The 12905-nt window shown below is 36.9% G+C and overlaps 1 protein-coding gene across 2 annotated transcripts in view; it reads left to right on the forward strand.

Annotated features, from left to right (window-relative positions):
- The window catches only part of LOC107612827 (beta-galactosidase), an 18282-nt gene continuing 12866 nt past the window's right edge, over positions 7490-12905 (forward strand). The window contains exons 1-6 of one of the 2 annotated variants that reach the window (XM_016314580.2): positions 7490-7825; positions 8737-8976; positions 9840-9986; positions 10369-10447; positions 10819-11002; positions 11552-11617. In XM_016314580.2, the coding sequence (XP_016170066.1) occupies positions 7678-7825; positions 8737-8976; positions 9840-9986; positions 10369-10447; positions 10819-11002; positions 11552-11617 (864 nt within the window). In that variant the 5' untranslated portion in view covers positions 7490-7677. The remainder of the gene's footprint in view (positions 7826-8736; positions 8977-9839; positions 9987-10368; positions 10448-10818; positions 11003-11551; positions 11618-12905) is intronic. The other variant, XM_016314581.2, reaches the window with a different exon arrangement.

The following is a 12905-nucleotide window of genomic DNA, read 5'->3' on the forward strand; positions in this document are numbered from 1 at the left end:
CCACCTCCAAATTAAAATAATAAAAAAATACTTATTTAATAAATTTAAAAAGTGAATAATATATTAACAAAAAAATAAAATTAATTTATTAAAAAATAATAGAAAAGCGGCTGAGGCATCGTGCCTGTTGAGCCACTAGTAAACATAACTCTAACCCACTTACACTCAAATTGATTAAAATTTTATGTAATAAATTTTTGTACAATTAAATCAAATAATTTTTGTTTTAGAAACCAACCCATACCGTACCACTAACCATGGTTCTGAAAATCGGATCGGATCGGCTGATCGAATCAGTTCAACATAGAAAACGACGCCGTTTTGTTTATTTGTAACAAAAAAAAAAACCAGAACCATTCGCGAACAACCCTCCTTCTTCCCTCAATCATTCGTGAGCCGTCCATTGCGCCGCCGTCCCCAGGTCTTCAGCGCCTCCGCCCTGTCCCTGTCCGAAACCCAGATAGCACATCATCCCCATCTTCGCTGGCTTCTCTATTTGTGGCTTAGAGCAGCTTGCCATTAGGTCGCCGCTTGCCAGTCGTCTCGCCTATTACCTCGTTGTCACCGCTTGCCAGTCGTCTCCGTGGCCTTCTCCTTCTCCTTCTCCGCAGTGTCTCCCCCTTCTAGCTCAGCACGCGTCATCCATTCCCAGGTGAAATTGCTGCCCGAGGCCTCCAGCTGGTGCGTCGTGGTGTCGCCATCTTCTGGCCGTCGTGTCTTCGTCGTCCCGCCGTCGTCTTTCTACTGTCAGTGGAAGGTTAGTGAAACTGTGATTTACTGATTTCTGTTGAGTCTGCTACTCTGTTTCAGGGTTTTGAGGTTGAATTTGTGATTTGTGATTTCTTGGGTCTTTTGTAATGTTGCTGATTTATGATTTCTGTTACTTGTTATGCTGTTGTTGTTGTTGTTGTTGTTGTTGTTGTTGTTGTTGTTGTTGTTGTTATGGCACTGTGATTCTGTGATCACTGATCAGTGTTTTGAATTTGGAGTTTGTGATTACTAATTAGTGACAGACATCTGGCATACCCCTATAAAGAATATATGATTGCATTTGCTTGTCACTGCATAACAGAGAAGCCTCCCTCAGCCGATCTTGCTGCTCTCTGTTCCTAATAAATGGATTTGTCTGACCAAAAGTCATGACTATTTGAGAGAGTCGCTGAGTTGCTTCTTGTGCTCCTTTTTTCGTTGAACAAAATATAAGCGCAGATTTTCCTCTTGAGTATTGCATTAGAATATCTAAATGAGATTATAAAAAAATGATAATTCTTTACCTTGTACAGAGATGTCAACAGCAGAAAATAAGTTACAAACCAAAACAAATTTGTTAAGCAGTAAGCTGAAGTATCCTTACCAAAAATATAGTTTTGAAGGCACTGCATGGAAGTATAAACAATAAATTTGTGATTCTATGATCATTGATCAGTGTTTTGAATTTGGCATTAGTAATTAGTGATTTATGATTTTGATTAGTGATTTTGTTATGCTGCTGTTTTGAATTAATTTAGGGGTAATTATTTGTAATGTTGCTGTTTTGAATTAATTTAGGGGTGATTATTTGTTATGCTGCTGTTTGAATTAATTTTGCTGTTTGAATTAATTTAGGAGTGATTAATGATTATTTCTAGTTGTACTGATGCTGTTTGATAAGATCATATGATTTTTAAGATACTTAGGGAGAATGAGAGAAGGAGAGAGCGGGAGAGAGCGTTTGAGGGTGAAACACGGTGAGGAAGATGGCCATGCCATCGAAAGAGATAAGGGGGAGAGTGTGGGAGGGTTTGCATCAGGTGTGAAGGAGGGATCAAGTAAGGGCGACCTTAGTTCTAGGGTGACTTCCAAGATTTCTTTCCGTGACAAGGTTATTGGTTCTACGGTAGCCTCAGGGATAAACCTGGCCGAAGCTTTAGATGAGGATTCCATGGCAGTGGTCACCAAAAACCAAGGAGATCCTATGCCTCCGAGAGTTTGCTTCTCCGAAGAGGCTAGAAACATCCTTTCTGAACCATACATGGAGGCAATTGTGATTAAGGTTCTTGAAAAAAACCTTAGTTACACGGCCATGTTTCACAAACTGAAAGGGCTATGGAGGATCACCGGTGGATATGAAATCTTGGATGTGGGTTTTGGGTACTTCCTCGTTAAATTTGATCGCATGGACGATCGAGAGAAGGTTTTACTAGGGGGCCATGGATGATCTTCAGCCATTATATTGCGGTCAAGCCATGGATACCAGATTTTAAACCTTGTGAGGACACTTTCGGGGAGACTATGGTTTGGATTCAAATTGCTGGTTTGAGCATATAGTACTATCAGGATAAAGCCATGATGAGAATTGCTTCTGTTGTGGGGAGACCAGTCAGGCTGGATCTGGCTACTAAGTCGGCAGAGCGGGGGAAATTTGCTCGGGCTTGCATGCAAATTAATCTTGGTTTGCCGGTAGTCCAGAGTGTGATTGTCAATGAGTTTGAATATAAGGTGGAGTATGAATGCTTATACCTTATTTGTGACAAGTGCAATTGTTTTGGGCATCCAACAACTGACTGCAAAATGACCCCAATAGAGTCGAAAAAGGTTGATCAAAAGGAAACATCAGTGACCGAGACGGCGGCCCGGGTGGTGCAGCCACAGGAAGCCTCAAAGGAAAAAATTTTAAATTTGGATGCAATCCCGAAGATTCAGTGATAGTTGCAGAAATTGGAGAGGAATTAGGTGATACGTTGCATAGGAAGGAAGTGGAATCCCAGCATTTGGAAAATGAGGCTGGCTGGACCAAAGTCAGCAGTAAAAAGAGAAGAAATTTGAGTCAATCAAACAAAGCCCAACAAACCTCTAAAGACAAAGTGCCGGTGCACTCGAATCAGAAATTGGACCAGAACCGTGACTTTAGGCTACGTATGAGAGGAGCCGAATCAGGGGTGAAGACCGGGTCGGTTGGCGGATCTCAAGCACGCATGGCGTCTACCAAACAGCAAGGGGTGAAGGGCAAAGCTGTCTCCGTTGTGGTACTGACTTTCACTGCCATTATCAAAAACAGACACAAGAGGTTGCGCCCTTCTTCTTTGCAGAATTCGCCATCGACTCTGAACTGCCTTGGCAACACCAGCAAGCAGCAAATCAGTGAATTGAAAGGGTTGTCAATGGAAGGACACAGACAAACCGGGCAACAACCGGGTAAGGACAAGCAAGTCTCAAGGGGATATGATGGTGGATCTTCATCATCTCATTAGGGACTTCGGCTGAGGTTGGTCCTTTTTACAGTACAATTGTTTTATGGATTATTTAGATTTAAGCTTTCTATTTTGGAATATTAGAGGGGCCTCTAATAAATTGGCCCGGTTTCATAGTAAGGAGTTAGTGAATAAATTTCGCCCTACTTTTTTCATTCTGTTTGAAACCCATATTCCTTTCGAGATGATGAAATCTTTTTGGAATAATCTAGGTTACCAGGTTGTTGGTATTGTTGAGGCTAATGGTCATAGTGGGGTATCTGGGTTCTATGTTCTAATTCAAATATTTCTGTGAGAGTATTGGAAGTAGTTGATCAATGTATTAGTTTTGAAATTACTATGGGCAATACTTCTAGTTACTGCAATACGGTGTATGCTAATCCGCATATACATCGGCGTAAAGAACTGTAGGGTGACTTGACAAGGATTGCTAATATGATCCATCTACCTTAGATTGTGTTAGGGGACTTTAATGATATTCTGTTGCAGAGTGAAGTTAGAGGGGGGCAGTTTAGACTTGCCAGAACAGAAAAATTTGTGGAAACATTGGAGGATTGTGGGCTGTTTGATATGGGGGCTATTGGGAGAAGATTCACTTGGTACAAGAAGGTGAAAGGTGGGGTGCAGCTGGCTAAGAAGCTTGATAGAGCAATCATCAACCAGGAGGCTTATACTGAGGTGTTGGCGCGCCTTTTCACTCTGATCATTGCCCGTTATTCACTAGGTGCAAGATGGCAGAGAGGGCTACCAAGGGCCATCGTCCGTTCAGATTCCAGGCTGCATGGATGACTCATCCTCTGTTTAGGAATGTTGTTCATACAGCTTGGAATAAAGGAGCTCCAGATGTGGTCAAATGTTTGTTGGAGGTTCAAAAAGATGCAACTAGCTTCAATAAAAAGGTTTTTGGCAATATTTTTGTTAAGAAAAGGGAGCTAGAGAGGCTTTTGAATGACGTTCAGATTACTCTGGAGAGTCGGGAGGATCAACAGCTTAGGATCAAAGAGCAAGTTTTGCGTCAGGAACTGAATGTTGTCCTTCTTCAAGAAGAGCTGCTGTGGTATCAAAAATCTAGAGAACATTGAGTGAGATGTGGAGACAGAAATACAAAATTTTTTCATCTGCAAACGGTTATCAGGCGAAAGAGGAACAAAATTCATGGGTTGTTTTTGGTGGATGGGTCTTGGGCCATGGAGACTTCGACTCTAGAAATGGCGGCAAATTCTTTTCAAAAACTCTTTTCTACAAGGGAGGATATTGACTTGGACGCCATGGGGCATTTTCCTTACCCGTCTCTTAGTACCGAGACTTGTCAAAAGCTAGTGGAACCAGTGACGTCTGAAGAGGTTAAAGGAGCTGCCATGAGTTCGTTTAAAGCGCCAGGGCCAGATGGATTTCAAGCAATTTTCTACAAAGAGTTCTGAGACTCTCTTAGCAATGATGTATGTGGACTGATCAAGCGAGCCTTTGAGGGTGAGCCAATGAATGCGGCTATTTTCGATACTCTCGTTGTTCTAATTCCTAAAGTGGAAGTTCCCTCTTCCTTACGAGAGTTTTGGCCTATTAGCTTATGTAATGTAATTTATAAAATTGTCACAAAGGTTCTAGTTAACAGGTTCAGACCTTTCCTCTCAGAGATCATTGGTCCTTTGCAAGGAGGGTTCATTCCAAGAAGAGGAACTACAGAGAATATTATCATTGCTCAGGAGATTATTCACTTCATAAGGAACACCAAGTCTCGAAAAGGAACAATGGCGTTCAAGATTGATTTGGAAAAAGCTTATGACAGGGTAGACTGGCATTTTTTGGAAGCTACTTTGGTCCGGTTTGGGTTTCCAAAGGCTACCATTAATCTTATATTGAATTGTGTGACTTCCTCTTCGTTGGCAGTTTTGTGGAATGGGAACAAGCTCCAAAATTTAAACCCAAAGAGAGGGTTAAGGCAAGGAGATCCCATGACTCCTTATCTATTTGTACTCTGTATGAAAATGCTTGCCTGCTTTATCTCTCATAGAGTTTCCCAAGGTTTGTGGAGCTCAGTAGCGGTTTCTAGGAGCGGACCACGACTCTCTCATTTGATGTTTGCAGATGATCTTTTGCTTTTCTGTAAAGCATCGAAAGCTCAAGTAATAGAGGTTATGCATTGCCTGGACTTATTTTCTAGAGTGTCAAGTTTAAAGGTAAATCTTCATAAGTCAAAGGCCCAGTGTTCCAAGAGGGTGTTAGAGAGGAGGAAAGAGGTTCTCTCAAGGGTCTCTAACATCCGGTTCTGCAATGATTTGGGTAAATACATGGGAATTAACATCGGTCATGCCAGAGCTTCCAGGAAGACGGCTCAGGAGGTTGTTGAAAAAATTTTGAGGAAGCTCTCCAGTTGGAAAGGATGCCTGCTGAATAAGGTAGGGAGGCTTTGTCTTGTTAAATCAGTTATAGCCTCTATCCCAGTTTATGAAATGCAAATTTCTCTTCTCTCGAAGTATGCATGTAATAAAATTGATTCCTTGATGAGACAGTTCTTGTGGAAAGGCCAAGCAACCGGCAAATAGCTGCCTCTGGTCAGGTGGGAGGTCGCCATAACTCCTAAAAGGGCAGGAGAATTGGGTATTAGGGATACTTCCTTTGCTAACATGGCGCTTCTGGGAAATTTGGTATGAGATTGTCTAAATAATAGTGAGAAGTTGTGGGTGCAGGTTCTGAAGCATAAATATCTCAGGAATCAATCTGGTATGAACAAAAATAGTAGAAATTCTTCATCGGCTACCTGGAAGAACATTGTTAGTGCCTATGAGCATCTCAAGGAAGGGCTTCATTGGAATATTGGGGATGTCCACAAATCAGTTTGGTATGATGAGTGGACTCTTTTTGGTAAGCTTTGCAACCTTGTTCCTTATGTACATATTTCTAAATCAGATTTCATAGTGGCTGACTTGTAGAAAGGGGTGTCTTGGGAGGTTGATAGTCTTACCACGCCTATTCCGCATGAGATTAAGCAGTTTATTTGTGGTCTGAGATATCCTAGTTCGACTGAGTTAGAGCCACAGTGGGAGTGGTGGCCTGTAGCAACAAAAAAGTATAGTGCAAGGGAGGGTTATAGATGGTTATTAGAGAAAACATTAAATTGGAATGCCAATAGTAATTAGAACTGGTTGTGGAATACAAACATTCCGGAGAAGTTCAAATTTACTATGTGGCTTGGCTTATATGATGCTCTACCAACTGAGACCTTTCGATTCAAGCGGCATTTAGCTTCTTCAGATATGTGTAAAAGATGTAACAAGACGGAGGATACTATGGAGCATTGCCTTAGAGACTGTGAACGATCAAAGGCAATTTGGCATATGTTGGATCCTAGTATCCTGGACTCGACGGCTAGTACTGCTCTTGAAGAGTGGTTTCGGAAGGCCTTGGCTAACAATGAGGCGTCTTTTGGTGCAGGGCTTTGGTGGGTATGGAGACATAGGTGCAATGACATATTCAATACTGACAACCCTTGGACAGACCACAAGGTTGTTGCCTTGTCCAGAATTACCGCCAAGGGCTTACAGGTTTACAGGAATTGAAACAATGCCTTTAGGTCTCTCCGAAATTGCCTGTATTGGGAACCACCGGTAGGCAACAGTTTTAAAGTTAATTGTGATGTAAGCTTGTATTTAGATTCAAATTTAGCGAAATTTGGGTGTATTATTAGAGATTCTAAGGGAGATCAGATCTCGAACTGCTCTGGAAGCATTCCCCCTGGTCTATCATCAGATGTGAATTATTTGCTTCTTGGAGGGGGCTGGTTTTAGCCTGAAATTGCGACTTGAGGGATATTATATGTTAAACGGATTGCCTTGACATTTTGCCCATCATGCATGAGCTTACAAGTCTGAAGTAACAAATTTGGTTCACAAGATTCAGGAGCTTTTATCTCGTCCTTGGTTTGTTCATGTTGAGTGGGTGTCCCGAAAAACAAATAGAGCTGCGAATTGGATGGCTAGATATGGTGCCAAGAGTAACTTTCATGTTATTTGGTCTGAGTCTTGTGTTGATCTCCAGCAAATCATCCGCTCGGATATATGATAGTGTTTGCTTTGTTTCTTTCCATGTTTAGACACAAAAAAATTATTTTTATGATATTTATTTATAATTGATTTATTATTTTATTTTAAAACGATTCTCAACTATCGATTAAACCAATTAGACTAATAAATCAATAAATCAGTGGCTAGAGGGATTTGATGAGTAGTCCGATTTTGGGAGCCTTGCCACTGACTAGTAACTACCATCTTTGTTTTCCCCCAATATCATAAAAATACTCCCTCGGTCCCTCCGCTACACCATTGCATCGAGTCATTGACCCCTTTTCTTTTCCATTATTATTTATTTATTTATAATATAATTCACTCTCACTACTCAGTGTGTGTTCTCTCTCTCTCGCGCTCTCTCTCTCTCTCTGTGTATGTAGGTGATGGCTGCTTCTTCATCTTCTAAGTCTCTGGTGGGGCCTCTTGCGCTTGTCTCAGAGAATGGTTGCAGAGTTTGGGAGGATCCTTCGTTCATCAAGTGGAGGAAAAGGGATGCACATGTCACGTTGCGTTCTCATGAATCTGTTGAAGGTGTCACACGATCCCGCAATTATTTACCTTCATCACTTATTATTTTTTCTTGGATAATTGATGATGATTGGCATGCTTTCTTCTTGAGTTTATTTATTTATATTTTAATTTATGGGATTCAAATGCATTTTGCTGAAATGCAATTCGTCGACCTGGGTTTGGATTCGTTTGATGCAAATTTGTTCCTTTCTAAATTTGTAAGCATCATTTGTGATTGGAAATTATCCTTTGGACTTTCTTTTTAAAAATAATTTTTTAAATAATTATCTAGGGAAAATTTCATGGGCAATTTTCGTATTTTTGTATTTAGGGAGATTTGGTGTGCTATTATTTCTGCAAAACTATCAATTGATTGAAATTAAGTTATAATATGATATAGTGAAGTCTGCATGTATATTGTATACAGATAATATTGTCCAATTATAAGTATTTGATGGAATCTGAATTAATATGAATGTATTTAGATTCATTTCACTGCTACATGAACTTGTCTTTAGGATCAGAAAAGTTTATGCGATTTCTGAGTTTTGAAGAATGGTTCCTGGTGCCTACAGGATATGGCTAAATCAATGATTGTGGTTTTTGAAGTTTGAACTAGTTGGTCTCCCTTGTACATATGTTTTCAAAAAATTCCCGCTACGTCTATGCCCTTTATAATAAACACGTTTTGACACCAGTATTTTCTTAATAACCAAACATACATTCTCTTTATTTTCTTAATTAAAAAATAATTTAAATACACAATTAATTCAATAACAACTGGATTTTTATATGGGTGTCAAGAGTGTTTGGTGTATGAATAGTGTTTTTCTTTTCAAAATAAACATGTGAACTTTACATTGTGTTTGTGGTAAGCTTTGCAATATGCACTTCTTATTTATGTTGGACAACCTGAATTTTGTGATGAGTAGAATCTCTTAGATATTGGTATAAACGCAACAAAGTGGATTTTCTGGCATCAAAATTTGCTGTTTGGAATGATGATGCTATTCAAGGATCTCTTGATTGTGCCGCATTTTGGGTAAAAGATTTACCCTTTGTCAAGTCCTTGTCTGGATATTGGAAGTTTTTCTTAGCTAACAATCCGGACAATGTCCCTAATGAATTTTATGGAAATGAATTCCAAGATTCAGAGTGGAAAACTTTACCTGGTAAGTTTATCTTAATTTTGAGTATGCCATATGTTTTAAAAAATTTATTTTGCTTCTAGAGCTTTACTTTCTTTAAGTCTCCTAGTTTTGAAGCATGTCCTTTATGATTTGATATTTGAAAATGAATACTTTTAAGGAAAATTAGTATGAAATACTTTTGGAAATGACAACTTTGTCTTTGTTTTAGAACAAGAGTTTCATTTTGATGCATTGACAATATAATTTTTTACAATGTCATCCAACCAAATTAGATGATTGATTCAAGTAGTATATATGAAACCTTTTTACACTAACAATGCATACTGTTAAATCCTTATAACAATCATGAACTATATATGCCATTGTTACATAATTTTTGCCTGACTTTTTGTTGTTTATTGGTTGAGGGACTAAAATTAGTATTCCTAATCCTCTCTGTTCAAACTTTCCTTTTCTCTGTTGCAGCTTCAGTTTGTTAACAAATGAATTATTAATAAATGAATTATTATTTAATATCATATTAGTTTGTTATAGTTTTATATTGGAAAGTTTGTTATATTTGTCATGATTATATCAACTGGATGGTGCTTCACATAATGGGTTCCCTTTGTGTATTTTGATACATTCAGTAGGCTCCTAGGTCATACTTTGAAATTGTTGCTAGTTATACTGTTCGGTTTTTATAGACAATTTTGTGCGTGGTTAATGAATGTAATCAACTTGGGGGAGATCTCACCTTTTTTATTTGTTAATATTTATGTTACCATTCATATAATTTTTTCTAAATCCATTTTTGTTAATTGACTTATCAATTGTCGTTTTTGCCATTTACTGTATTCACAAGTGCTGATATTGTCTATGTCTAAATTTCCAAACTTTGGCAGTTCCTTCGAATTGGCAGTTGCATGGATTTGACCGCCCGATTTATACAAACGTAACATATCCATTTCCACTAAATCCTCCTTTTGTTCCTATGGAAAATCCAACTGGCTGCTACAGAATAAACTTCCACATTCCCAAAGAATGGGAGGGTATGTCTATCTTTTGTTAACCAGTCTACAGTATAGAGGAATCTTGTGTTGTTTTTCTCTCTCTATTTCCATTCACTTCTAACTGTTGTTATTTATAACTATGATGCATTGCGCTTTACCTGCAATTTATGATGTATTATAAAGTACAAGTCACATGTGTCCATTGATACACCATTAAATGAAAAGGTTATTTAATAGTATAAGAATTGCTTAAAGTTACACCGTTATAATTTAACACACACACACACACATTGCAACAGTGAAGTAGATTTGTTTTGTTCTTTGTTTCTTTTCAAATCACCTTCTGTCATTCCCTCATTTATAAACCATGTTTTAGTTTTAATTTTTTTTTGTGCGTACCAACCATTAATTTATTTCATAGGTAGAAGAATTTTGCTCCATTTTGAAGCAGTTGATTCTGCATTTTGTGCTTGGATAAATGGGCATCCTATTGGATATAGGTATCTCTCCCTCTCCCTCTCCTTCTTCATCATTCCATCTCTTCCTCCCTCCATGTGGCTTCTGGAAGTTCCAGGTTCTGGAGGTGGATGTATACATTATGGATCGGTATGTTGCTGTGTTAACACTGATGCCATATGACAAGGAGGCATTTTGTGAAATTGATGATAAGTTGATAACTTTTTTCTCCAGTAATGAAAAATATTATCACGTGTTCATATCTTGCTCCAAATATAGCAGTGGAAAACACCAACCTAAATTGGAAAGGCATACATATTTATCTTATAGTCCAAATTGCATTAAATGCCTTAGCTTTTAAATTAACTAACTCTTGGTCTCATTGACAGAAATTTTGATTATTTTGCAAGGACAGCCAAGATAGCAGGGTACCTGCAGAGTTTGAAATCACTGATTTTTGTCATCCATTTGGTTCAGACCATATGAATGTTCTAGCTGTTCAAGTGTTTAGATGGAGTGACGGCTCTTACCTTGAAGATCAAGACCACTGGAGGTTATCTGGCATACACCGTGATGTACTTCTTCTAGCCAAGCCAAAGGTTTGTTTTCTCTAAATTGCTTGTCTCCTACTTATGCTGTCTCATTTGGTAGATGCTTTTGTGGGTAAAATTCTAATAATGCAGATTCTAGAAAGATGAAACATAAGTCAGCACTATATGCATATGATATCAAAATGCAATGTTGAAGTTATTTTAATCACCAGTGTTACAAGTTTATGAAATCTCTAGTAGAATACATTAAGCATCTTGTGTCTACCTGGTATGAGGGACGTGGAATATTTAGAGGTATATGTCTCTTTGATATGCAGAGAGATTTGAGAGCTTTGCTTTTTTAAATTTTTATGTATTCCAAATGTGCATTAATGCAATTTCTTCTTCATCCAAAAGGTTAAAGTTGGATTAGGTCCTTAAGGCACCTCAATTATGATTTAGGCGTCCTAGAAAAATCCAAGTTTTAGAATAATATGGATTTATATTTTATAAATTTATTATTGTTTTTAATATAAGTCGAATCTACTGTTTGATGAGTTCATCCAACACCCTTCCTTCGTCTTGCTTGACGCTAATATCTAATAATGTGTGACATAGGTGTTTATAATGGATTATTTTTTCAAAACAAACATTGCCGAGGACTTTTCATCTGCAGATATATTGGTAAGCATAATATCTTGTGAATAATATTTTTCATGTTACAAATGTACATCATGTTTGAAAATAATCTTATATGTGGAAGATTTTACCTTATTCCAATTACTTTTAAGTCTTTCTTTCTTTTTATTTTTTATTTTTTTATATTTTGGGTACAAGTTGAATGCGAATACCATAATTTATTTCAATACGAAACTTGTGATGGTTTATTTTCACAAAATACATTTAATCTTTGTTGCCCTTATTCTACATGATTGTACACTTATTTCGTCATTTTCTTTTTCTTGAAAATCTATATATTATTATTATAATATATCAAAAAGAGACCAAAGTAATATTATAGTGTGCTAATAACATCTTAAGTTCTTAAGGTATTTATAAATTGTCAACACTAGACTTAGTTTGTAATAACTTAGAGAAAAACATGTATCTATACAGCCACATTTGTTATGATATTATAGAGAATATCATCTATGTAACCAATCTAAGATTAAGCTCGTTTAGTTTGTAATAACATAGAAAAAATAAATCTATCAACATAGCCACATTTATAATACATAGAGAATAACATCTATTAAACTAATTCAGTATCAATTTCATAATCTTTCACATTAAGTTCTCCAATTATAAAAAAAAAATTATATTATAGAGGATGCTAATTCATATCAATAATTTAAATTCGAATATTGCATGTCTTATTTGTTGAGCAAACTTCATTTATGAAAATTATATAAAAGAAGAGACTAAAGTAATACTATAATGAGTTAATGACACCTATGTTCTTAAGTTTTCTATAGATATGACATGCTATCACTAAACTTATTTTGTAACAACATAAAAAATAACATCTTTCTACATAGTGACCGTTATAATATCATATCGAATAGCATCTATATAACCAACTTAACTGTTCTAACATTAATCTCATAAGTTCTCCGATTATGTAAAATTTTATATTGTATAAAGGATGTTAGTTTATATCAAGGGCATAATTGTAATAGTTTTAATTCTAGTTAGTCCATATACCTGACACTTTGCAATATATCGTCATACATACGAGAAAGTTAGCCATATCATTGTTCAAATGAGCAAAATATCATACTCATTTAGAATATTTTGTTAATGACAATGAAATTTGAATACCAATTATATTGATAAGTGTTAAGGCTGAAAATGCTATGTAAATACTGAGAATTTTTTTGCATTTTAGATAAGTAGAATTAAAAAAGAAAAAGGCAAAATTCATTTATTTTTTTTATCTTTTATTATTTGAGTATATATATATATATGGTTC

This window comes from Arachis ipaensis, chromosome B08, assembly GCF_000816755.2.
Source record: "Arachis ipaensis cultivar K30076 chromosome B08, Araip1.1, whole genome shotgun sequence".
NCBI classification, from domain to species: Eukaryota; Viridiplantae; Streptophyta; class Magnoliopsida; order Fabales; family Fabaceae; genus Arachis; species Arachis ipaensis.